At 37.2% G+C, this 27,072-nt stretch overlaps 1 protein-coding gene across 8 annotated transcripts in view; it reads left to right on the plus strand.

Annotated features, from left to right (window-relative positions):
- UBR1 (ubiquitin protein ligase E3 component n-recognin 1) overlaps positions 1 to 27,072 on the plus strand; it is a 169,634-nt gene that overhangs the window by 85,015 nt on the left and 57,547 nt on the right. For all 8 annotated transcript variants that reach the window (XM_089907322.1, XM_089907321.1, XM_022587307.3 and 5 more), the window contains 12 exons: positions 438 to 566; positions 4,960 to 5,140; positions 7,311 to 7,372; positions 7,875 to 7,985; positions 8,680 to 8,745; positions 9,005 to 9,106; positions 18,499 to 18,562; positions 20,724 to 20,848; positions 23,085 to 23,137; positions 24,243 to 24,345; positions 25,207 to 25,255; positions 25,649 to 25,803. In XM_089907322.1, coding sequence (XP_089763448.1) covers positions 438 to 566; positions 4,960 to 5,140; positions 7,311 to 7,372; positions 7,875 to 7,985; positions 8,680 to 8,745; positions 9,005 to 9,106; positions 18,499 to 18,562; positions 20,724 to 20,848; positions 23,085 to 23,137; positions 24,243 to 24,345; positions 25,207 to 25,255; positions 25,649 to 25,803 — 1,200 coding nt within the window. The remainder of the gene's footprint in view (positions 1 to 437; positions 567 to 4,959; positions 5,141 to 7,310; positions 7,373 to 7,874; positions 7,986 to 8,679; positions 8,746 to 9,004; positions 9,107 to 18,498; positions 18,563 to 20,723; positions 20,849 to 23,084; positions 23,138 to 24,242; positions 24,346 to 25,206; positions 25,256 to 25,648; positions 25,804 to 27,072) is intronic.

Here is a 27,072-nt window from a genome sequence, read left to right on the forward strand (position 1 = left end):
GAAAGGATAAATCTAGCAAAATAGAAGTAAAATTTAAACACTGCCTCACTGATTCTGCTTTAATAGATCTTTCTGAATAGCTTAGTTAACTGCAGTTGTTACTATTAATGTTTATTTATGCTTACTATGTGATAACTGTAGTAAGCACTTTCATGCATTCTTTCTTTTGAGCTTCATAGCAATCTTATGAGGTAGTTACTATTATTATCCCCCTTTTACCTATAAGGGAATCATAGCTTAGAAATAATTTGACCAGGGTCATACAGCTAGAAAAGTGACAGAGTTATGATTTGAACCCGTGCGTTCTGACCTAGTGTAACAGCTATGTTAAAAAACTACACATACATGAATATAAATCCTGATGATTTTATATTTTGCCAGTGGAAGAGCAAAGGAAGAGGGCCCATATGTATATGTTAACCACTCTTTTCTTGTAGGGAATGGAAGAAATCAGAAGACAGGTTGGGCAACACATAGAAGTGGATCCTGACTGGGAGGCTGCCATTGCTATACAGATGCAATTGAAGAACATTTTACTAATGTTCCAAGAGTGGTGCGCTTGTGATGTAAGTAAAATTTGTTAGAAGGATCTGTGCCTTTTTAAGTGTTCTGATTGTTATTAATAGTATAGTTTTATGTTGCAACTTCCTTGATGTAAAGTTTTATTGCTTAAATAGTTTCTTATATGTTTGAATTATCTTATTAAATTTGTAGTTTTTTACACTTAATTAGAAAATGTGCTCCATGGCATTCCATTTACCTTTGGGAATAGTGGAGTTTAAAAAATACAGCACACACTAATCAATTAATAAATTAATTATTGATAAATTTATTTCCTTGGACATGAATATTAATAATAAAATTAGGACTAGACTTTTAAATATTCCAACAGTGGAGGGGTGTAGATATTTATTCAATCAAGAGCCTTGTTATGTGAGTTAAACCATTAAGAAAATTAATTTTAGTTATTTATTTTTTAATTAATTTATTTATTTTTGGCTGCGTTGGGTCTTCGTTGCTGTGTACAGGCTTTCTCTAGTTGCGGTGAGCGGGGGCTACTCTTCGTTGCAGTGTGCAGGCTTCTCATTGCAGTGGCTTCTCTTGTTGCAGAGCACAGGCTCTAGGCGCGTGGGCTTCAGTAGTTGTGGCATGCAGGCTCAGTAGTTGTGGCTCTCAGGGTCTAGAGCTCAGGCTCAGTAGTTGTGGCGCTTGGGCTTAGTTGCACCACAGCATGTGAGATCTTCCTGGAGCAGGGCTCGAACCCATGTCCCCTTCATTGGCAGGCAGATTCTTTTTTTAAATAAATTCATTTATTTATTTTTGGCTGTGTTGGGTCTTCGTTTCTGTGCGAGGGCTTTCTCTAGTTGCGGCGAGCGGGGGCCACTCTTCATCGCTGTGCGCGGGCCTCTCACTGTCGCGGCCTCTCTTGTTGCAGAGGACAGGCTCCAGATGCGCAGGCTCAGTAGTTGTGGCTCACGGGCCCAGTTGCTCCGCGGCATGTAGGATCTTCCCAGACCAAGGCTCGAACCCATGTTCCCTGCATTGGCAGGCAGACTCTCAACCACTGTGCCACCAGGGAAGCCCCTAGCAGGCAGATTTTTAACGACTGTGCCACCAGGGAAGTCCAAGAAAATTAATTTTAAAATATAGAACTAATGTTTTTCCTTAAGCAGTAATTTTATTTATTTTATTTTTGGCTGCATTGGGTTTTAGTTGCGGCACATGGGATCTTCGTTGTGGCATGTGGGATCCTCTGCTGTGGCATGCGTCCTCCTCTTTGCAGTGTGTGGTCTTCTCTAGTTGTGGCCTGCATGCTCAGTAGTTGCGGCGTGTGGGCTTAGTTGCCCCATGGCATGTGGGATCTTAGTTCACCAACCAGGGATTGAACCCATGTCCCCTGCATTGGAAGACTGATTCTTAACCACTGGACCTCCAGCGAAGTCCCCTCCTTAAGCAATAATTTTAGACCATAATGCTCTTTAAACACGTAATCCTACTCCAGACTCCCTTTGGAGAAGATGACCTCATTTATTTCTGTTCTGAGAAAATTAACATTATCTAAGTCAAATTCTTTCATCTTCTCCAGTTTCTCTGTACATCTCACTATAGTAAATTCACTGAGTTTCTATATATATCTTCACTATTGGTCTCTTTCATTTTCCTCTTTCTAAAAGTGATGTCTCTACCTAGGCTCTTGGTCCCAACCTATATTTCTTCTTCCTGGAGTTTGCTTCCTCAGTTGTCTCCTCTGGTATTTCCCACTCTTTCATTCATCTGCCTGTAAACACACAGGACTCTCGTATTCTTAAGAACAGTGAGAATAAAAGCCCCCTTACTTGTCATTGCTACCTCATGAACTGTATTTTATCTCTCTCTTTTCCTCATCTGCTCCACCACCAGCCATTGGTCATGGGTTCAGAGTGGCGGTCACGCTCAAAGACACAATAGACTTTAATCTAGCACAGCAGCTGTATAGAACAATAAGGACAGGAAATATTGTCCAGCAACTACCACAGCACATATTTTTTGGCTCCCCTCATCTTTATGAAGGGCATGCTTAATTGTTGGAGACGAAGTCAAAGAGTGTGGTGTTCATGTTGACATCTGCAAAACCTCCTGAAGTCATCTACATTTACTGTCGCCACTCTTTAGCTTCTAAAACTTCTTTAGAGCCAGGCTTCTGCCCTTACCAATTGATAGGAACTGCTTTTTGAAAAACTTTCAAAGGATCTATTCAGTAACCAAATTCAGAGGTCTTTTCTAAGTCCCCCATCTTCCTTAAATGTCTGTAACATTGTATTCTTTTGAGAACCTTAATCATTTTGAAACTCCTTCCCTCTGATTTTCACAAACTTACTTATCCTAATATTTCTCTTATTGATTACCCATTTTCAATCAATGATTGCCTTTTTTCCCCTCACTTCCTTCTGCCTACTAAATAAGACATTCCCCAATGTTTTCTTTTTCTTACAGATCTTTTATTTCTACCACCCCAATTAAAACTTCGTAAGATAACTTTCCCAAACTATAGAATCACTTCTGTTTGTGTGCTACACATTACTGCTTGGATCTTACATTTGCATTTCAAACTCAGAGTATATTAAATTGATTTGTCATCATTTCATTCTACTTCCAGCTTGCATTTTTTCTTCTTGACTCCCTTATTCTGTTCATGACACCATGATTCATACGTTCATCCATACAGGAAATCTGAGAGCCACTGTGTTCTGTGTGTTAGATGTTAACAGACTTTTGAGGGGGGGAGAAAGTTTTTTGTTCATGTAAGATCGGGAAATGGTAGGTTGAACAAAATCAACCATGATTTTTTAAGCCACTGAACTTCTCAAACCCTTTGATCAATCAGCGTTCTCGGACTTCCCTGGTGGCTCAGTGGTTAAGAATCCACCTGCCAGTGCAGGGGACACGGGTTCAAGCCCTGGTCTGGGAAGATCCCACATGCCGTGGAGAGCTAAGCCCGTGTGCCACAACTACTGAGCCTGCGTGCTGCAACTACTGAAGCCCATGTGCCTAGAGCCCATGCTCTGCAACAAGATAAGCCACTGCAATGAGAAGCCTGCGCACGTCAATGAAGAGTAGCCCCCGCTCGCCGCAGCTAGAGAAAGCCCTCACGCAGCAACGAAGAACCAACACAGCAAAAACTAACTAACTAAATAAATTTATTTAAAGAAAAAAATTAATGTGCTCATTTCTAAGAGAGATATTCCCAAAATTTATTTAACTATAGAATTCCTTTTTTCAAGATAAAATCAGTGAGAAATACTCTTAAAAAGTGACCTTTGACTCATTTCCCTGCCATACTCACCCAGATTTGAGTCTTCCTTATCCTAAATTTATTTTATAATCCTAACTTATTTCCTATGGGTTTATTCTTTTTTGCCCTGACTGCCCCCACCCTAGTTTGAGTCCCTTATCACCTTACACTTAACTTAGTAATAAACTTTCTATTGGTTTCCTTGTCTCCTAACACTACTGTCTCCAATCTGTTACCTTCAGTGACACCCACTAATTCTTCTTGAAGCAATATGTTGACTACATTATTACACTTCAGACAGTATCAGTATATTCAACTTTACATGGCAACGCAAGGCATATTTCCAGTTTAATTGCTCATTAATTCTGTCCATAAACCCTTTGATTTATCTAGTTTTTATTCCTTTCCATTGCCCGAACAGGAGTTATTACTTCCCCTTATTTCTCTTTGTTTATTCTGTATCTCTGCTTACAGTGCTACCATCTCTCCATCTTCCCGCCATACTTAAATTCTGCATATTCTTTCAAACCCCACTCAAAAGCTTTTTAAAAAAATTTTATTTATTTATTTTTGGCTATGTTGGGTCTTTGTTGCTGCACGCGGGCTTTCTCTAGTTCCGGCGAGTGGTGGCTACTCTTTGTTGCAGTGCGCGGGCTTCTCATTGCAGTGGCTTCTCTTGTTGCAGAGCACAGGCTCTAAGCACGTGGGCTTCAGCAGTTGTGGCACGTGGGCTCAGTAGTTGTGGCTTGTGGGCTCTAGAGCGCAGCCTCAGTATGTGGCACACGGGCTTAGTTGCTCCATGGCATGTGGGATCTTCCTGCACGAGGGCTTGAACCTGTGTCCCCTGCATTGGCAGGTGGATTCTTAACCACTGTGCCACCAGGGAAGCCCCTCAAAAGCTACTTTTGCAAACAAGTATTCCCAGTTGTTTGTGATTCTTTTTTTTTTTTTTTGCCCTATTAAGGTTATTAGTTTATACCATTTGCGTGGCTTACAATTTTTTACTTTGATTGTGTGTGTATGTGTGTCTGTCTGACTGTCATATTTCCTACAGGTTTGCAGATCCTGTTGATGTAGCTCTAGTAACACATCAAACAATTTTGTGCTTGTATTTAGTGAATATATACTGAATGATGTAATAAAGTAGATAACTTGTCAATTTATTTGCATTTTTATTTTCCTTTTAGGAGGAACTCTTACTGGTGGCTTATAAAGAATGTCATAAAGCTGTGATGAGGTGCAGTACAAGTTTCAAATCTAGTAGCAAAACAGTAGTACAATTGTGTGGTCATACTTTGGAAACTAAATCCTACAGAGTATCTGAAGATCTTGTAAGCATACATCTGCCAATCTCTAGGACTCTTGCTGGTGAGTGTTTATTTGGTTTTTGTTTGTTTCTATTAGCTTTGTTTTCTAGACATTCATATTAGAATCAGTACTATTTTTGTTCTCAGTATGCACAGACATACTTGGATCAGATACTGCAGTTAAAAGCTGTCACTATCCTTCAAAGAGCTGTGACCAGAACGTCTAAGGGTGCTACCTGGGCTTTTTGTTATCTTGGTCAACTAATGGATCCTTATACTATATACTTAAGGACTAACTTGGTAATTTATCGCCTAACCAGATGTAAATGTAGGAAAATCTTGTTGCTGTTTTTTCACCCTCTTCTCTTCCTGATTGCACCAGTGTGTTCACTGTGTCACTGTTCCTTTCACCACTAAAAGAAAGAAATCATAGATTTTCTTTAATCATCCTTTGATTTGCATTTCTATGTAAATCGACCATGTCAGTGTCTTTTTCTTTTAACAACTTTGTATAAGTGTACATAATTATATTTCTAATTGTGGTAAAATATATATAACATAAAGTTTACCATTTTAATCATTTTTTAAGTATATAGTTCAGTGACATTAAGTACATTCACATTGTTGTACAGCCATCACCACCATCCATATCCAGAATTCTTTCCATCTTCCCAATCTGAAATTTGTGCCCATTTAACATAACTCCTCATTCCCTGCTCCCTACAGTCTCTGATTTTCTGCCTCTATGACTTGACTACTCTAGGTACCTCATATAAGTGAAATCATACTCATATCCTTTTATAACTGGATTATTTCACTTAGCATAATGTCCTCAGAGTTCATCCATGTTGTAGTATATGTCAGATTTCCTTCATTTTTAAGGTTGAATAATATTCCATAGTATGTATATACCATGTTTTGTTTATTCATCCTCCAGTAGATGCTTGGGTTGCTTACATCTTTTGGCTATTGTCGAATAATGTTGCCATGAACACAGGTGTCCAAATATGCACTTGAGTGCTTGTTTTCAATTCTTGGGGTATATACCCATAAAGTGGAATTGCTGGATCATAAGGTAATTCTACTTTTTAATTTTTTGAGGAACCACCATACTGTTTTCCATAGCAGCTGCACCATGTTACATTCTCAGAAGCAGAGCACAAGGATTCCAATTTCTTTACATCCTCATCAACACTTATTTTTTGTTTTTTAAATAGCCATCCTAATGAGTGTGAAGTGGTATCTCCTTGTGGTTTTGATTTGCATTTCCTTAATAATTAGTGATACTGACCATCTTTTCCTGTGCTTACTGGCCATATGTATATCTTCTTTGGAGAAAGGTCTGTTCAAGTCCTTTGTCTATTTTTTAATCAGATTTTGTTGTTGAGTTATTGGAGTTCTTTGTATATTCTGGATATTAACTGCTTATCAGATATATGGTTTGCAGATATTTTCTCCCATTCTGTGAGTTGCCTTTTCACTCTGTTGATAGTGTCCTTTGATGCACAGAAGTTTTTAACTTGGTGTAGTCTCATTTATTCTCCCTTTGGTTGCCTGTACTTTTGGTGTCATATCCAAGAAATTATGGCCAAATCCAATGTTATGAAGCCTTTTCCCTCTGTTATTTTCTAAGAGTTTTATGGTTTTAGCTCCTGTGTTCAGATCTTTGATTCATTTTTAGTTAATTTTTGTATATGGTATAATTGACATGATTTTATGTCACTTCTATTTTTATAAAAAGAAATACCAAGATTCGTTTTTATTTGTTTTTATTTTACTGAAGTATAGTTGACTTACGTGTTGTGTTTAATTTCTGCTGTACAGTAAAATGACTCAGCTATATGTATATATACATTCTTTTTCATATTCTTTACCATTATGGTTTACCACAGGATATTGAATACAGTTCCCTGTGCTATACAGTAGGACTGTGTTGTTTATAAGTTTTTATTTCTTTTGATGCTTGGTTAAGAGGAGAATAATTTCTTAAGAGGCAGAATATTATTTTTATATAATTTATAAGCACACCTTGTACAATGTAGGATCTTAAATATGTTAGTAAAACTGTTTCAAAATTAGAAATCAAATGTTTGCATTCTGAGATGTCATTTCTAAACTCAATAAACGTATGTTTAAATCTCACAAGTTTTCAAACTTGATGAGTTAACTAGGAAACAAATCAGCTGGGTTTATTGCTTTCTCATTTTTCTCTCTTTTTTTTTAAACTTTAGGTCTTCATGTGCGTTTAAGCAGGCTGGGTGCTATTTCAAGACTGCATGAATTTGTGCCTTTTGTAAGTGACTCTGTTAAATGTTGATTTGCTTATATTCTATTTCTAAATACCTCTTTTTAAAAAAATTATTTATTTATTTATTTATTTTTGGCTGTGTTGGGTCTTCGTTGCTGTGCGTGGGCTTTCTCTAGTTGTGGCGAGCGGGGGCTACTCTTCGTTGCAGTGCGTGCGCTTCTCACTGCGGTGGCTTCTCTTGTTGCCGAGCACGGGCTCTAGGTGCATGGGCTTAGTTGCTCCACGGCATGTGGGATCTTCCCAGACCGGGGCTCGAACCGGTGTTCCCTGCATTGGCAGGCAGATTCTTAACCACTGCGCCACCAGGGAAGTCCCCTCTAAATACCTCTTGGTTGAGTGGGAAGAAAAAGAACATTTTGAAATCATGGGGACTTGGAGTCATCTAGTTCAAGCCCTCAGTTTTACAGATGAGAAAACTGAGCAGTGTATAGTGGTGTAACATCCAAGCCCTCTGGGAAATAATGGAATTGATCTCACTCTGTTTCAGGAGGATTTTCAAGTAGAGGTACTAGTGGAATATCCTTTGCGTTGTCTGGTATTGGTTGCCCAGGTTGTTGCTGAGATGTGGCGAAGAAATGGGCTGTCTCTCATTAGCCAGGTATGGCAAGGCCTATTGTTCACACTATGAGTGTGTTGATTTTCTGCTTGTTTTTTCTTTTATATGTTTTACTTTGTGTCCCTGGATTTTGCTGAGTATTTGTTTTGTGTTCTCTTATATAAACTCAGAAATGAAAGTTCTAGTGGCCATATAGACATTTATCCTTTAATACTGTTAAGTGGGTAGATTAGGTGAAAGCCAGTAGTACCAGGAACCATCCCACCAATATATGTCTTTTCTGAAGATTACTTGGGAACATGTAATCTTCCCACCACCAGTCTTAATGGAAGGGCATTGTTTCCCTCTGTTGTAGAGCAAATAAGGAGAAGTGCTTTTCCTAAGTGGTGGGGAAACAGGGCTTGTAAAGATACCACTTGGGAGAAAAATAGTGTTATGATTGATTGTAGAAATTGGTTTACTTTATTGAAGTGGGCATTTTAAACTTAAGGGAAGTAAATTTTTTTGTTACGCATGTTGAGAGTAATAACTAGTATAGAGCATTTTTAACTCTGAATGATTTTCATGCCATATTTTCTCACTTCATCCTCACAAATCCCTTAAAATGATTTGTAGATTTACAGCTTATTTTTTGCCACAAAGGAGTTCTTGGGGTTTCTAGTTTAGAGAAAATTTTAAGAATTCTGTTTGAAATAAAATGATTCTTTTAGCTTCTGTTCCCCTTTTTATTTTATAGGTGTTTTATTACCAAGATGTTAAGTGCAGAGAAGAAATGTATGATAAAGATATCATTATGCTTCAGGTACCTATTTAAATTACCTCTGATATTTGTGTTAACCTTCCTTCCTAGGTTCCTTATAATAAACGAAGATATTGTAACTATTGTTAACTTCACTTAATTTTTTCTCACTGTTGAAATGAATATAGTATCATAGAAGCAGAAGGGACTACTGCATTATCTTCTGCAGATTTACCTTATAATTTTTTCTCACAGTCCTACTGGAGACAAAATGTTTCTCCATTGAATACATGAGAACTATGGTACTTGATTTCTTTCACAGATTGGTGCATCTTTAATGGATCCCAACAAATTCTTATTACTGGTACTTCAGAGGTATGAACTTGCTGATGCTTTTAACAAGACCATATCCACAAAAGACCAGGTAAGTGACAGAAACTGATAAGTAAATTAATTCCAAAGGAAATATTATTTTAAAAATTTTAATCATATTTAAGATTTTTATTTATTTATGTATATCTCCAAAAATCAGGCACATATGTAAAACATACATATACACACATATATTCTTTTTACTCTATAAAAATTAGAATATAGTTGGCCCTCCATATCCATGGATACAGAATCCCAACTGTACTAGCCATTTTATATAAGGGACTTGAGCATCTGTGGATTTTGGTATCTGCAGGGGTCCTAGAACCAGTCCCCTGCAGATACTGAGTGATGACTGTGTATAGATTAACAAAAAGGAGAAGAAAAATCACATGAAACTCTGCCTCCTAGAAATGATCACTTTTAAAGTTTTGGTGTCTTTTTTTTTTTTTTTTAACATCTTTATTGGGGTATAATTGCTTAATTGTGTGTTAGTTTCTGCTTTATAACAAAGTGAATCAGTTATACATATACATATGTTCCCATATCTCTTCCCTCTTGCGTCTCCCTCCCTCCCACCCTCCCTGTCCCACCCCTCCATGCGGTCACAAAGCACCCAGCTGATCTCCCTGTGCTGTGCGGCTGCTTCCCACTAGCTATCTACCTTACGTTAGTTAGTGTATATATGTCCATGCCTCTCTCTCGCTTTGTCACAGCTTACCCTTCCCCCTCCCCATATTCTCAAGTCCGTTCTCTAGTAGGTCTGTGTCTTTATTCGTGTCTTACCCCTAGGTTCTTCATGACATTTTTTTTCTCTTAAATTCCATATATATGTATTAGCATACGGTATTTGTCTTTCTCTTTCTGACTTACTTCACTCTGTATGACACACTCTGGGTCTATCCACCTCATTACAAATAGCTCAATTTCGTTTCTTTTTATGGCTGAGTAATATTCCATTGTATATATGTGCCACATCTTCTTTATCCATTCATCCGATGGTGGACACTTAGGTTGTTTCCATTTCCGGGCTATTGTAAATAGAGCTGCAATGAACATTTTGATACATGACTCTTTTTGAATTATGGTTTTCTCAGGGTATATGCCCAGTAGTGGGATTGCTGGGTCATGTGGTAGTTCTATTTGTAGTTTTTTAAGGAACCTCCATGCTGTTCTCAATAGTGGCTGTACCAATTCACATTCCCACCAGCAGTGCAAGAGTGTTCCCTTTTCTCCACACCCTCTCCAGCATTTATTGTTTCTAGATTGTTTGATGATGGCCATTCTGACTGGTGTGAGATGATATCTCATTGTAGTTTTGATTTGCATTTCTCTAATGATTAATGATGTTGAGCATTCTTTCATGTGTTTGTTGGCAGTCTGTATATCTTCTTTGGAGAAATGTCTATTTAGATCTTCTGCCCATTTTTGGATTGGGTTGTTTGTTTTTTTGTTATTGAGCTGCATGAGCTGCTTGTAAATTTTGGAGATTAATCCTTTGTCAGTTGCTTCATTTGCAAATCTTTTCTCCCATTCTGAGGGTTGTCTTTTCATCTTGTTTATGGTTTCCTTTGCTGTGCAAAAGCTTTGAAGTTTCATTAGGTCCCATTTGTCCCATTTGATTTTATTTCCATTTCTCTAGGAGGTGGGTCAAGAAAGAATCTTGCTGTGATTTATGTCATAGAGTGTTCTGCCTGTGTTTTCCTCCAAGAGTTTGATAGTGTTTGGCCTTACATTTATGTCTTTAATCCATTTTGAGTTTATTTTTATGTATGGTGTTAGGGAGTGTTCTAATTTCATTCTTTTACATGTACCTGTCCAGTTTTCCCAGCACCACTTGTTGAAGAGGCTGTCCTTTCTCCACTGTACATTCCTGCCTCCTTTATCAAAGATAAGGTGACCATATGTGCGTGGGTTTATCTCTGGGCTTTCTATACTGTTCCATTGATCTATCTTTCTGTTTTTGTGCCAGTACCATACTGTCTTGATTACTGTAGCTTTGTAGTATAGTCTGAAGTCAGGGAGCCTGATTCCTCCAGCTCCGTTTTTCGTTCTCAAGATTGCTTTGGCTATTCGGGGTCTTTTGTGTTTCCATACAAATTGTGAAATTTTTTGTTCTAGTTCTGTGAAAAATGCCAGTGGTAGTTTGATAGGGATTGCATTGAATCTGTAGATTGCTTTGGGTAGTAGAGTCATTTTCACAATGTTGATTCTTCCAATCCAAGAACATGGTATATCTCTCCATCTGTTTGTATCATCTTTCATTTCTTTCATCCGTGTTTTATAATTTTATGCATACAGGTCTTTTGTCTCCTTAGGTAGGTTTATTCATAGATATTTTATTCTTTTTGTTGCAATGGTAAATGGGAGTGTTTTCTTGATTTCACTTTCAGATTTTTCATCATTAGTGTATAGGAATGCCAGAGATTTCTGTGCATTAATTTTGTATCCTGCAACTTTACCAAATTCATTGATTAGCTCTAGTAGTTTTCTGGTAGCATCTTTAGGGTTCTCTATATATAGTATCATGTCATCTGCAAACAGTGACAGCTTTACTTCTTCTTTTCCAATTTGGATTCCTTGTATTTCCTTTTCTTCTCTGATTGCTGTGGCTAAAACTTCCAAAACTATGTTGAATAAGACTGGTGAGAGTGGGCAACCTTGTCTTGTTCCTGATCTTAGTGGAAATGCTTTCAGTTTTTCACCATTGAGGATGATGTTGGCTGTGGGTTTGTCATATATGGCCTTTATTATGTGGAGGGTAGTTCCCTCTATGCCTACTTTCTGCAGGGTTTTTAACATAAATGGGTGTTGAATTTTGTCAAAAGCTTTCTCTGCATCTATTGAGATGATCATATGGTTTTTCTCCTTCAGTTTGTTAATATGGTGTATCACATTGATTGATTTGTGTATATTGAAGAATCCTTGCATTCCTGGAATAAACCCCACTTGATCATGGTGTATGACCCTTTTAATGAGCTGTTGGATTCTGTTTGCTAGTATTTTGTTCAGGATTTTTGCATCTATGTTCATCCGTGATATTGGCCTGTAGTTTTCTTTCTTGGTGACACCCTTGTCTGGTTTTGGTATCAAAATGATGGTGGCCTCGTAGAATGAATTTGGGAGTGTTCCTCCCTCTGCTATATTTTGGAAGAGTTTGAGAAGGATAGGTGTTAGGTCTTCTCTAAATGTTTGATAGAATTCGCCTGTGAAGCCATCTGGTCCTGGGCTTTTGTTTGTTGGAAGATTTTTAATCACAGTTTCAATTTCAGTGCTTGTGATTGGTCTGTTCATATTTTCTGTTTCTTCCTGATTCAGTCTTGGCAGGTTGTGCATTTCTAAGAATTGGTCCATTTCTTCCAGGTTGTCCGTTGTATTGGCATAGAGTTGCTTGTAGTAATCTCTTATGATCTTTTGTATTTCTGCAGTGTCAGTTGTTACTTCTCCTTTTTCATTTCTAATTCTATTGATTTGAGTCTTCTCCGTTTTTTTCTTGATGAGTCTGGCTAATGGTTTATCTATTTTGTTTATCTTCTCAAAGAACCAGCTTTTAGTTTTATTGATGTTTGCTATCTTTTTTCATTTATTTCTGATCTGATTTTTATGATATCTTTCCTTCTGCTAACTTAGGGTTTTTTTTGTTCTTCTTTCTCTAATTGCTTTAGGTGCAAGGTTAGGTTGTTTATTCGAGATGTTTCCTGTTTCTTAAGGTGGGCTTATATTGCTATAAACTTCCCTCTTAGAACTGCTTTTGCTGCATCCCATAGGTTTTGGGTCGTCGTGTCTCCATTGTCATTTGTTTCTAGGTATTTTTTTATTTCCTCTTTGATTTCTTCAGTGATCACTTGGTTATTAAGTAGTGTATTGTTTAGCCTCCATGTGTTTGTACTTTTTACAGATCTTTTCCTGTAATTAACATCTAGTCTCATAGCATTGTGGTCAGAAAAGATGCTTGATACAATTTCAATTTTCTTAAATTTACCAAGGCTTGATTTGTGACCCAAGATATGATCTATCCTGGAGAATGTTCCATGAGCACTTGAGAAAAATGTGTATTCTGTTGTTTTTGGATGGAGTGTCCTATAAATATCAATTAAGTCCGTCTTTTTTAATGTATCATTTAAAGCTTGTGTTCCCTTATTTATTTTCATTTTGGATGATCTGTCCATTGGTGAAAGTGGGGTGTTAGAGTCCCCTACTATGAATGTGTTACTATCGATTTCCCCTTTTATGGCTGTGAGTATTTGCCTTATGTATTGAGGTGCTCCTATGTTGGGTGCATAAATATTTACAATTGTTATATCTTCTTCTTGGGTCGATCCCTTGATCATTATGTAGTGTCCTTCTTTGTCTCTTCTAATAGTCTTTATTTTAAAGTCTATTTTGTCCGATATGAGAATTGCTACTCCAGCTTTCTTTTGGTTTCCATTTGCATGGAATATCTTTTTCCATCCCGTCACTTTCAGTCTGTATGTGTCTCTAGGTCTGAAGTGGGTCTCTAGTAGACAGCATATATCTGGGTCTTGTTTGTGTATCCATTTAGCCAATCTGTGTCTTTTGGTGGGAGCATTTAGTCCATTTACATTTAAGGTAATTATCGATATGTATGTTCCTATTCCCATTTTCTTAATTGTTTTGGGTTTGTTATTGTAGGTCTTTTCCTTCTCTTGTGTTTCTTGCCTAGAGAATTTCCTTTAGCATTTGTTGTAAAGCTGGTTTGGTGGTGCTGAACTCTCTCAGTTTTTGCTTGTCTGTAAAGGTTTTAATTTCTTCATCAAATCTGAATGAGATCCTTGCTGGGTAGAGTAATCTTGGTTGCAGGTTTTTCTTCTTCATCACTTTAAATATGTCCTGCCAGTCCATTCTGGCTTGCAGAGTTTCTGCTAAAAGATCAGCTGTTAACCTTATGGGGATTCCCTTGTGTGTTATTTTTCCCTTGCTGCTTTTAATATGCTTTCTTTGTATTTAATTTTTGACAGTTTGATTAATATGTGTCTTGGCATATTTCTCCTTGGATTTATCCTGTATGGGACTCTCTGTGCTTCCTGGACTTGATTAACTATTTCCTTTCCCATATTAGGGAAGTTTTCCACTATAATCTCTTCAAATATTTTCTCAGTCCCTTTCTTTTTCTCTTCTTCTTCTGGAACCCCTATAATTCGAATGTTGGTGCATTTAATGTTGTCCCAGAGGTCTCTGAGACTGTCCTCAGTTCTTTTCATTCTTTTTTCTTTATTCTGCTCTGCAGTAGTTATTTCCACTATTTTATCTTCCAGGTCACTTATCCGTTCTTCTGCCTCAGTTATTCTGCTATTGATCCCATCTAGAGTATTTTTCATTTCATTTATTGTGTTGTTAATCATTGCTTGTTTCATCTTTAGTTCTTCTAGGTCCTTGTTAAATGTTTCTTGCATTTTGTCTATTCTATTTCCAAGATTTTGGATCATCTTTAGTATCATTATTCTGAATTCTTTTTCAGGTAGACTGCCTATTTCCTCTTCATTTGTTAGGTTTGGTGGGTTTTTATCTCGCTCCTTCATCTGCGGTGTGTTTTTCTGTCTTCTCATTTTGCTTATCTTACTGTGTTTTGTTTATCTTACTGTCTCCTTTTTGCAGGCTGCACGTTCGTAGTTCCCATTGTTTTTGGTGTCTGTCCCCAGTGGCTAAGGTTGGTTCAGTGGGTTGTGTAGGCTTCCTGGTGGAGGGGACTAGTGCCTGTGTTCTGGTGGGTGAGGCTGGATCTTATGTCTCTGGTGGGCAGGTCCACACCTATGGTGTGTTTTGGGGTGTCTGTGGACTTATTATGATTTTAGGCAGCCTCTCTGCTAATGGGTGAGGTTGTGTTCCTGTATTGCTAGTTGTTTGCCATAGGGTGTCCAGCACTGTAGCTTGCTGGTCATTGAGTGATGCTGGGTGCTGGCGTTGAGATGGAGATCTCTGGGAGATTTTCGCCGTTTGATATTATGTGGAGCTGCGAGGTCTCTTGTTGACCAGTGTCCTGAAGTTGGCTCTCCCACCTCGGAGGCACAGCACTGACTCCTGGGTGAAGCACCAAGAGCCTTTTATCCACATGGATCAAAATAAAAGGGAGAAAAAGTAGAGAGAAAGAATTAGTAGAAGTAGGAAGGAAGGAAGGAAGGAAGAAGAAATGAAGGAAAGAAAGAGAGGGAGGGAGGGAGGGAAGGAGGGAGGGATGGTGGGAGGAAGGAAGGAAGGAAGGAGGGAAGGAAGGGAAAAAGAAAGAAAGAAAGCAAAAGTAAAATACAATAAAGTTATTAAATTAAAAATAATTATTAAGGAAAAAAACAGACAGAACCTTAGGACAAATGGTGGAAGCAAAGCTATACAGACAAAATCTCATACAGAAGCATACACATACACACTCACAAAAAGAGGAAAAGGGGAAAAAATCATAAATCTTGCTCTCAAAGTCCACCTCCTCAATTTGGCATGATTCATTGTCTAAAGGAGGGAGGGAGGGAGGGAGGGAGGGTAAGGAAGGAAGGAAGGAAGGAAGGAAGGAAGGAAGGAAGGAAGGAAGGAAGGAAGATAAAGTAAAATAAAATAAAGTTATTAAAATCAAAAATAATTATTAAGAAAAAAAAATTAAAAATAAAAAACGGACGGATAGAACCCTAGGACAAATGGTGGAAGCAAAGCTATACAGACAAAATCTCACAGAGAAGCATACACATACACACTCACAAAAAGAGGAAAATGGGAAAAAATCCTAAATCTTGCTCTCAAAGTCCACCTCCTCAATTTGGGATGACTCGTAGTCTATTCATGTATTCCACAGATGCAGGGTACATCAAGTTGATTGTGGAGCTTTAATCCACTGCTTCTGAGGCTGCTGGGAGAGACTTCCCTTTCTCTTCTTTGTTCTCACAGCTCCCAGGGGCTCAGCTTTGGATTTGGCCCCGCCTCTGCGTGTAGGTCGCAGAAGGGCGTCTGTTTTTTGCTCAGACAGGACGGGGTTAAAGGAGCCGCTGATTCGGGGTCTCTGGCTCACTCAGGCCAGGGGGAGGGAGGGGCACGGAGTGCGGGGTGAGCCTGCGGCGGCAGAGGCCGGCGTGACGTTGCACCAGCCTGAGGCTCGCTCTGCGTTCTCCCGGGGAAGTTGTCCCTGGATCCCGGGAACCTGGCAGTGGCGGGCTGCACAGGCTCCCCGGAAGGGAGGTGTGGATAGTGACCTGTGCTCGCACACAGGCTTCTTGCTGGCGGTAGCAGCAGCGTTAGCGTCTCCTGCCCGTCTCTGGGGTCCGCGCTTTGAGCCGCGGCTCGCGCCTGTCTCTGGAGCTCCTTTAAGCAGCGCTGGTAATCCCCTCTCCTCGCGCACCAGGAAACAAAGAGGGAAGAAAAAGTCTCTTGCCTCTTCGGCAGCTCCAGACCTTTTCCTGGACTCCCTCCCGGCTAGCCGTGGTGCACTAACCCCTTCAGGCTGTGTTCACGCTGCCAACCCCAGTCCTCTCCCGACGGCGCTCCGAGCGAAGCCCGAGCCTCAGCTCCCAGCCCCGCCTGCCCCAGCGGGTGAGCAGACAAGCCTCTCAGGCTGTTGAGTGCCGGTCGGCACCGATCCTCTGTGCGGGAATCTCTCCGCTTTGCCCTCCGCACCCCTGTTGCTGTGCTCTCCTCCGCGGCTTCGAAGCGCCCCCTCTCCGCCACCCGCAGTCTCCGCCCGCAAAGGGGCTTCCTACTGTGTGGAAACCTTTCCTCCTTCACAGCTCCCTCCCACTGGTGCAGGTCCCGTCCCTATTCTTTTGTCTCTGTTTTTTCTTTTGCCCTACCCAGGTACGTGGGGAGTTTCTTGCCTTTGGGAGGTCTGAGGTCTGCCAGTGCTCAGTAGGTGTTCTGTAGTAGTTGTTCCACGTGTAGATGTATTTCTGGTGTATCTGTGGGGAGGAAGGTGATCTCCGCGTCTTACTCTTCCGCCATCTTCCCCTCGTCCATCTTATTTGTTCTTAAAGGAAAAATTGAATCTTTTATATGTACTATTTTTTTTTTTTTTTTTGTGGTACGCGGGCCTCTCACTGTTGTGGCCTCTCCCGTTGCGGAGCACAGGCTCCGGACGCACAGGCTCATAGGCCATGGCTCACGGGCCCAGCCGCTCCGCAGCATGTGGGATCTTCCCGGACCGGGGTACGAACCCGTGTCCCCTGCATCGGCAGGCAGACTCTCAGCCACTGCGCCACCAGGGAAGCCCTATATGTACTATTTTTGTAATATGCTTCCTGTGCTTAATGAAATATTGTGATAGGTTTTTTCTTGTCACTAAGTATGCAAGAACATCTTTTTTTACATCATAATTTTTAATTGCTGTGTAGTATTGCAGTATATGAATGCATTATACTTTAGTCCCCTGTTGCTGAAGAGGCTTTTCAAGTTTTTTGCTCATATAAACGTCTCTGCACCTCAAGGTTTAAACACTTGCCTAATTATTTTGTTACGATAAATTCTTCAAAGTGGATTTGCTGAAGAATACAGTATACTCTTTCTTATGACTCTGAATACATATTGTCAAATTGCTCTCAGAAAAGTAACTCCAATTTAAGCTCTCTCTAGCAGTATGTACATCTGTAATGGTACTGATATTTTTAATCTTTGTTGGTCTAATACATGAAAGATGGTGTTTAATTTTCATTTGCAGTTCTTTAATTATCAGTGAGGTTGACCATGTTTTCATGATTATTGACCTTTTTTTTCCTTTTTGGTAGTGAATTATCTGTTCCTGTCCTTCACCCTTTTCCTGTTTTTTGTAAAAGTTCCTTATTTAGTAAAGATATTAATTCTTTACTTGTATTTGTTATCAATAAATTTTTTATGGTTTATATTTTGTCTCTGGAGTTTTGTGACATCTTCATTGTTTTAATACTTGATACCAGTTTATAAAGTAACCTTTGACTACTTTGAATTTATGAATTACATTATTTTATTCTTCAAATTAGAAGTCACTTGCAACAGACCAAAGGATAGGCTATAAAATGCAAAGCTAGTTTTTAGTCACGTTTTTATACTCAGTGAAAATGAATATCTCATTTACTGTAGTATATAAATAACAGGTGTGTTAGGGAAGGGAACTCTCACCATAACTGTTAGTTACCTATTTGAAGACACTGTCTCACCAACCCAGATAAGAAGGAAGCCAATAATAGAGGAAAAGTTAATTAGAATTCTTTTGTTGACTGAAGACTAGATGGGAAATAATGATAATAAAAACAGTAATAATATTTAACAATTGTTATTGAGTTCTTACTTCGTGCCAAGTATTGTGAACCTTGTTGAATTTGATGTCAAAAAAGGGAATTATTCACGTCATAATTCTCTGTTGCTGTGGTCCAAAAGAAAATACTGGATCAGTTGGACTATCTGATCCAGAAAAAAATGTATGTTTTATGGAGGTTTTTGGTTCTTAAGTAACTAATTTTTTCTTTTACAATTCTATAGGATTTGATTAAACAATATAATACCTTAATAGAAGAAATGCTTCAAGTCCTCATCTATATTGTGGGTAAGATTAAAACATGTTTTGAAATAGAACATGAGTTACTTTTTAGAGAGAACATTAATAAGAACTGTAAGTTATTTTGTTCTTCTCCCAAATACAGCAGAGAATATTAGAGATTAATGTGACTAATGTGATTGATATGTTTAGGAACTCACCTTTTAAAAAACACAGCTATTACATCTTCATTTTTCAATACCTGATTTGTAATTGTTTGGACTTGTTTGTAGAGATCTGGGATATAATTATCCTAGTTAGAAAAGTAAATGTAAAATAACTATGTTGAGTGCTAAAAATTTTATGTGTGTGTATATATATATATATATATATATATATAATTTCAATGTAACATTCGTCTAAGTAAGATATATTTTCATCAAGTCATTCTGTTAAATTACTTTGTGCAAATATTGGCCATACTTCTACTTTTTTATGTTCTATATTATAGTCTCTGTTGATCTTACCAGCTAAGTAAAAGTTTTTGACTTCTCATTCTGGTTCTTATTTCTTACTGTACTGCAGGAGACACTGCTTTGTATTAATACTTCCTAGTGAGGTTTCTAGCCATTAGTCAAATCTGAAAACCTGGGTTCATTTTATTTGTTTATCAGGGAGCTAGTTGCTGGGCTAGCTGCTTGTCTCAGCAGGAAGTGTGATAAACCGTCATTGCTAAGTGAGATTGCTAAATCTTCCAGGCACTAACTCTTCTGGAATAACTCCAGAGTATTCCATAGGAAACTGCTGAAAAAAATGGACAAATTAAAAATGTGTAGAAGATTTTTAAGTTGGTGACATACTTTATTAAATTACAAAGACTTGAGGGGAATTTTTGTGTTTGTTCTTGGAATACTATATGGAGAATTTCTAATACTGCTTATTAATGCTATATATTAAAATTGCTAATATATTTTTGCTGTTTTATATTTTACTATTTTATTATTGCTACTATTATTTTGCTGTTATTTTGTTTACCCAAATTCATTGGGTATTTCCTTCTATGTGATTTGATTTTTAGTTAATATTTGCTGCATTCCTGAGTATAAGTTTATTACCTTTAGGAGTCATCATTTTTAAAAGTGTGTGTGTTTGTGTAAAATCTCTGATCATATTAAGATTAATATAATCTCTGATTATATTATATTAATTAAGAAAACATTAAGAAGTAGCAAAAGATTTGGATTAGGAATCAGAAGATCTAGAGTTGACCTCGCTATAAACTATCAAGAGTGTGCCATTTACATTTTTAGGGTCTCAAATTCTTGATTTGTAAAACGTGAAAGTAATCTACATGATCTCTAAGGTTCTTTCTAGCACGAAACTTATAGAGGGTACTGTTTTGGTGGAAGACAATTGAAAATTACAGTGTTTGAAGAGGAGTGAGTCTGTTGGAAGTGAATTAAATTAACAAAATGTCATTCTTTGGCGAATTTGTAGAATTCATCAAATCTCTTAGGCAAAAAATTCCTGTCTTCTAATAACCCTCTTATAGATATCACAGGACTTTGTACTCATGTTGTAGTATTGAAAATCAGTGGTGACATAAGGTCAAATATTTTAAGCCTTCTTGAAGCATTGGGGATTAGATGCTGTTGACACCAGTGAAGTTCCCGTAGTTAATTTAGCTATTTTCTCTCCCCATTTGGCAGTTTATCGAGATGAAAAGTGGAAACCTGATCATGTGGGCATGTTAGCAACACCATCCATTCCTGATATATATTACTATTTTGTCATTTAACCCATAGAGATATTTTTAAGTATTTTGTTTTTCAGTTTTCACTTTGTTCTTTCTTAAATAACAAGTAGAGACAACATTGAGGAAATCTTGAAAGAAAAGCTATTGTTCCATGATGGCCACTACTTATTCAATGCTATCTTCCTTGTTTTCTGGGTTAGAGACCATGCTAATTTAATCGAGGGGCCTTGTTTATAATGTGTGAGTATGTGTATGTATATGTGTGTGTGTGTTTAAGTTAAGAGAAGGCCTGTGTTCTTCAGATCTCTTCATTTTTCTTCCTCTTTTAGCAAAGAGACTCTTGTTCAGATTTAGGAACATGTCCAAATAATTATTGGTTACTATCTCATAGATTTGATTTAATGCAGTGTTCTTGATGGGAAGACATTTAAATGGAAAGCAATTAATTGTTTTTCTTTTCATTGTTTGTATTAGGAGAGCGTTATGTCCCTGGAGTGGGAAATGTGACCAAAGAAGAGGTCACAATGAGAGAAATTATTCACTTGCTTTGTATTGAACCCATGCCACACAGTGCCATTGCCAAAAATTTGCCTGAGAATGTAAGTCCAGTTTTGTTTTTCACTCCATTCACCTCAAGATGGGATAGTTTTTTCTTTTTCTTTAATTGGAAGCCACTCGAAGTTTTAGGAAAATCTGTTTAGGAAATTTTCAGATATAAAACTCTCACCATTAATTTTTTTGTGGTATAAACTTTAATTCTGGGCTTTTGGGCATTAGGAAACATTTTAGAGACATTCTGACTGTTTAGAAAACATTTTAGAGCAGGAAACTCTTTGCTTTTTTGTTTTACTTTAACATAAATTTTCTCCAGAGGAAAAGGGGACTTCCTGAAATGCTGAGACTATTTGGGTGGTGTGTTAGTCTGGGTCTTCTGAGAAGCAGATGTCAAGACAAAAGATTTAAGATTTAATTAGGAACAATGACTATGAGAGAAATGGTGAGGAAGCTGGGAAAGGCTGGGGGAGCCATCATACTGTGGTGCAAATCTGACTCCAGGTGAAGGAAAGAGGGAAGGAACGTTAGGTAGGACTGTCCTAGAGTGCTGGGTAGTCTAATCAAGACTTGTTGCCTTCCCATGTCTCCCAGAGTGTGCCTGCATTAGTATCTCTGTTCTCTAGCTGGAGGTCTGCAGGGTGCAGTCTCATGGCCGACACAGGTGATATTTATGTTCAGTATTGCTGATATTGAAGCAGTAATCCTAAAGATTATGAGTCATATTTTTCACTCCGAGATTTAATTTTGAATTAGAACAATGATTCTTAAAAGAGATTAGATTTACCTGTACTATCAAGGCTATCCAGAGAAGTAGAATGGAGGTAAGCTTTGACTGTTGGTCATTTTTCTTCCAACATACCTGTATCTTTTTCCAATTTCATTGTTAACTGATTCTCAAACTTTAACCATTTGGCATATCACCTTCATAATATTTGCACATCTGTCTACCAATTTTATAATTATTAATACAGTTTATTTATTTATTATTATTTTTGGCTGTGTTGGGTCTTTGTTGCTGTGCGCGGGCTTTCTCTAGTTGCAGCTAGCGGGGGCTACTCTTCGTTGCAGTGCGCAGCCTTCTCATTGTGGTGGCTTCTCTTGTTGCGGAACACAGGCTCTAGGCACACGGGTTTCAGTAGTTGTGGCTCACGGGCTCAGTAGCTGTGACGCACGGGCTTAGTGGCTCCACGGCATGGGGGATCTTCCCGGACCAGGGATTAAACCCACGTCCCCTGCATTGACAGGCAGATTCTTAACCACTGTGCCACCAGGGAAGTCCCTTATTAATACATTTTAAAATCAACTTACATTTTTCCTTAGCATCTTTCTAAGCAATATTACAATGAAATAGTAGGTTTAACATTCTAGATTAATTTTTTCCTAATACATGTCAAGATAAATGAATATTCAGAAATTTAAAAATATATAACTGTGTGCCACCTAAAATAATTTCACATACCAATAATGATATACGTTCCGTATTTTGCAAAAAAAAAAAGCTTTAGTGTCTACCCTAAGTTTTCACTGCTTATCTCAAGTACGTTTTTAAAGGAGGCTAAATTTAATTTTTGCAACACTATAGGAATCTATGAATTTGCTTTAGTATATTGACTAGGTCCTTATCCTGATTTTAAATGACTTCATTAAAAAAAAATTCCTTATTGGGACTTCCCTGGTGGTCCAGTGGTTAGGACTCCGTCCTTCCACTGCAGGGGCATGGGTTCGATCCCTGGTCGGGGAACTAAGATCCCACATGACGCACGGCATGTCCAAAAAGAAACAAAAAAAAATTCCAAATTCAAGGAAAAATTCAGGCCAGTCAGAAAAAAATAAAATTATTATAATTGCAGAAGCCAGAATATATTTGGACATCTACATATGTGTTTTACTGTAGATCCTATTTATTTTGTTACCTTGGTTTTAGGGATTAGTACAGCATGGGCATGTGCTTAAATGATGTGGGTGATGAACATACTAGATAAAGAAAATAATAATTTCTTTGAATTACTGGTTGTATGTGTATATATATATGAGGGCAAACTTAGATTAAATTTCTTCCTTAAGCAGTTTATACATACATCTTACCTCTGTTAAGAAATTGGTCGTCCCTCAAAACAAAGTTAATTGGTCTTAGACCTAATTTTTAAATATTGGAAATTGATCTTCTTTTATTGTTCATAAAACACTCAGGAATGCTATTGAAAGTGCATTTCAGTTCACAGTAAGAGAAGATAAAGTCATTACATGAAGGTAAAAATGACAAAAATGTTGTTTCAACAGGAAAATAATGAAACTGGCTTAGAGAATGTCATAAACAAAGTGGCCACATTTAAGTAAGTACTTAATATTTATGCTTATTTTGAAAGTTAGACCAATCTTTGTTCTTGTATTTGGGATACTTTGTAGAAGCTCTGAAGTTCTTTCCTGAACTCCCAAGGACAAAAACAAAGTACAGACAGAATGCGTGATAACAAGGGGCACACTGTAGGCACTTAGTACCTGTATGATGAAGAAATGAGTATTTTTGTCAAGTGAATGAGAAATGTCCATTTGTGATATTAGGTGACTTAAGTAATCAAAGAAACCTTTCGATAGTCTCTTTCCCATCAATTCTAAGCCATGACTTCGTTTATTCTATTAAATTTTTATATTGTATTCTAATTTTAGACTTTTCTCTGCTAGGATTAAAACATTATTTTGCAATCCTTCGATTCTTTGAGATACAAAAAAATGGAAATAAGGTTTTAAGTGGATTAATTCTTGAAATTAAAAATTGATACTGGTAGTGAATTTTACTGTTATAGTAATATATTTATAGATAAATTGCTAGTTTCAAATAACCTTAAAAATAGAGTGTAGCTTTTTTATGCTCTAATATTGTTCAATAAAGTATTTCACTCACTTTGATAGAGACCAAAAGCTGTTTAATGTGCAGAACAAATATGGTGTGCTCCTTTTGGCCTTAATGCTTTTCCTCATAGTTCTCTGTAGAGGATTCACCACTATATTTTCATTTACAATTCAATTTTCTACAGATATGATATCTTACTACCATTTTATATTTGACCTTAGACAATGCAAGCTGTAGTTGAACAGGAAATCTTGAACAGGCTTCGTTTTTAGCTTCTGAAGCCTTAGGGATTTAGGTAGGGTATGGGGTCAAGATTTACATAGTATAAAATAAACTTCTTCAGATTTGTTTAAATTTCATAATTATGAAACACAGCTTAGCTGTTACCAGGACTTTGAGCTTACAGTGTAGGTTTTTAGTTTTACTCTTGAAGTGAAATTTGTCATTTCAGTTTAAGCAAGTTGAATGAGATAAGGCTGATTTCTTCTCTTGATTTTGACTTTTAGATTAACTTTTAGGTTCTTATTTTGTCTTACTATATACTTCAAGAGCACTGCAGTTCACCTCTGTATTTTCTATCGTTTTAGGAAACCAGGTGTATCAGGACATGGAGTTTATGAGCTGAAAGATGAATCACTGAAAGACTTCAATATGTACTTTTATCATTACTCCAAAACACAACATAGCAAGGTAGGAAAAGTTATCCTCTTCAGTAAATAGCCTAAAATGCTTTATGCTTTCCAACTCCATAGAAAATTGCCTGGTTTTTCTGTAGTTTCATACTGGTTTTCATTATTAGAGCTCATTATCTTACCCAAGAAATTAAAATTGAATCAATAGTGTTATCTAGTTCGTAGGAAATACTCAGATTTTCCTGATTATACCAAAAATATTCTTTTAGTTGTGTTAGGGGTAGGAGGATTCAATCAAGGATCATGCACTTTATTTGGTGTCATGTTGCTATAGTCTCCTTTAATTTGGAATAATCTTTTTGCCTTTTTTTGTCTTTCATAACATTGACATTTCTGTAGTGTATAGGCTAGTTGTCTTTTAGAATATCCTATATTCTGGATATGTCTGATTGTATTCTTGTGAGTAGATTCAAGTTAAACATCTTAGGGCAAAAATACTACATAAGTGATATATTGCATCACATCAGTAGGCACATATAATGTCTGTTTGTCCCATTAAGGGTTGATGTTAAGTTAGATCACTTAGTTAAGGTAATATCTGGCTTTGTCCTTATAAAATGAATAATTTCCAGTTTGTCGTACAATGCCCTGTATATAATAGACACTAGGTAAATACTGTTGACTGAAAGAATGGGGACTAAATTAGTGATGAAGATTATTACCCATCTATTTTGCAGTGGTTTTCCCTAGGACAACCATTTTGTTTCTGGAATAAGGTAGCATTTGAATACATATTTCAGTATATAAAGTATTTTGGTAGGTTTGTGAATCTTTCCTGCCTGCTTCAAAGTACCCCATTTGTTACATACTTGTCAAGTGGTGTATTTTAAGATAGACTTTTTTTTTTAAATATATATAGGCTGAACATATGCAGAAGAAAAGGAGAAAACAGGAAAACAAAGATGAAGGTAAAAAATGAGACACTGAATTGACTCATTTTGACTATATGCTGTGATTTTGTATCAGCAAAGCATATAGTGTTTTGTTTTTGTTGTTTTTTGAGAGTGGGCAACTAATGGAAGTGCAAAGAACCCTTTGTTTCTTGCTCACATATTAAGATATAGCCTACATCAGTGGTGATAGAATTTTAAATTTATAACAAATGGAGTTTATTTTGGGTGACTTGCATAGTGACTTATTTCCCTTGACATTGATGTTTTCAGTGCTTTAAAGGTAACAAAGATCATGTGTTGTTTTGCGTGTAATATATGATTCTGACATTTGCAATTTAGCATGAAGGATAACCCAAATAAAATTGTACCTATTTGTCTCTCCTGACATTGATCTCCTACCCACTTTAGCATTACCACCACCTCCTCCTCCTGAATTCTGCCCTGCTTTCAGCAAAGCAGTTAACCTTCTCAACTGTGATATCATGATGTACATTCTCAGGACCATATTTGAGCAGGCAGTAGACCCAGATTCTAACTTGTGGACCGAAGGGATGCTCCAAATGGTATGTATACCGAAAATATTTTCTCTATTTCAAATACTTTCTCTACTTCATAGAGTTCTTGGAGGTCTGGAGAAGATCGGTAGTCTAACTTTCTGACTTCATTCAGAACCACAACTAGAGCACCTGAGACCTAAGGGTCATTGAAAACAGCTTAGATGTGGCACAGATTTCCTTGTGACACATTCTCAAGTTTTTAGGATCCTTACTCTTGAGAATCATTTACATTAAAAAAAAAAAAGCAGAGAAAAATTTTTAAAAGGGCTGTTCCTGCTAATAATAAATTGGCATGTCATTATTGTATCATAGTTTTCTGTATTTTTATTTCACATTGTATTATCAGGAGACAGTATAATAAAGATTTGAAGACAGGTTTAGGCTTGAATTTACCTCACTTGGGTTAGCGCACTTCCCATTTAAGGAGCAAAGAGTAATTTCCCCATTGCTAAAATGGGTTTAAATATAATTATTTCATAGAGTTGTTATGAGAATTAGCTCATTAAATGGAAGCAGTTATTTTTTTCTTCATACTGTTATGGATAAGTTATTTAATAATGTCACCTTTGGTAGCTGTAATAAGATATTTATTTATCACCTGCCAACTAAATTTCCTTGGCTGTTATTGGTCTGGAGGCTCTAAATGCTATCATACTCTATGTGTATATCACTTTTTTTTTAATAACAGTGGTAAATAAATGCAGTAAAAATTTCAACCCATAGAGATATATTTGAAATCAAAAGTTAAAATTTCTCTCCCTGCCTTCCATCGCCCTACCTAAAGGTTTGTATCATCTGAAAGTCGTTCCACATTAGAGCATATAGGCCTACCTCATGCTTATAGCTGTGTATTCCATTATATGGACATCTATGATGCATTTAACTATCTCCTGTTAATAGACATTTAGGTTGTTTTTAGGTCTTTGTATAACAGAGAACACTAAAATGAACATTGTTGTACAAATATCTTTGTACACTTAAGTGAGTGACTCTGTTACACTAATTCCTAGCACTAGGTCTGTACCTTTACATTTTTGATAGATATTGTCTAATTGGCCTCCAAAAATGTTATACTGATTTACTTTCCCATTACCAGTGTGGTGAAGAGTGCCTGCTTCCTAACACCTTTGCCAGCTCTGTATTTTACTAAGCTCTAAAATTTTTGCCATTTTAATAGGTGAAAAATAGATGATCTTGTTTCACTCACATTTCTTTAATTTTAAGTGAACTTGAACCCTTTTTTTTTGGCCGTGCCATGTGGCTTGCGGGAACTTC

This window comes from Delphinapterus leucas, chromosome 2 (genome assembly GCF_059928025.1).
Source record: "Delphinapterus leucas isolate spDelLeu-1000000601 "Yukka" chromosome 2, BTC_Dleu_Yukka2, whole genome shotgun sequence".
In the NCBI taxonomy this organism is placed as follows: Eukaryota; Metazoa; Chordata; class Mammalia; order Artiodactyla; family Monodontidae; genus Delphinapterus; species Delphinapterus leucas.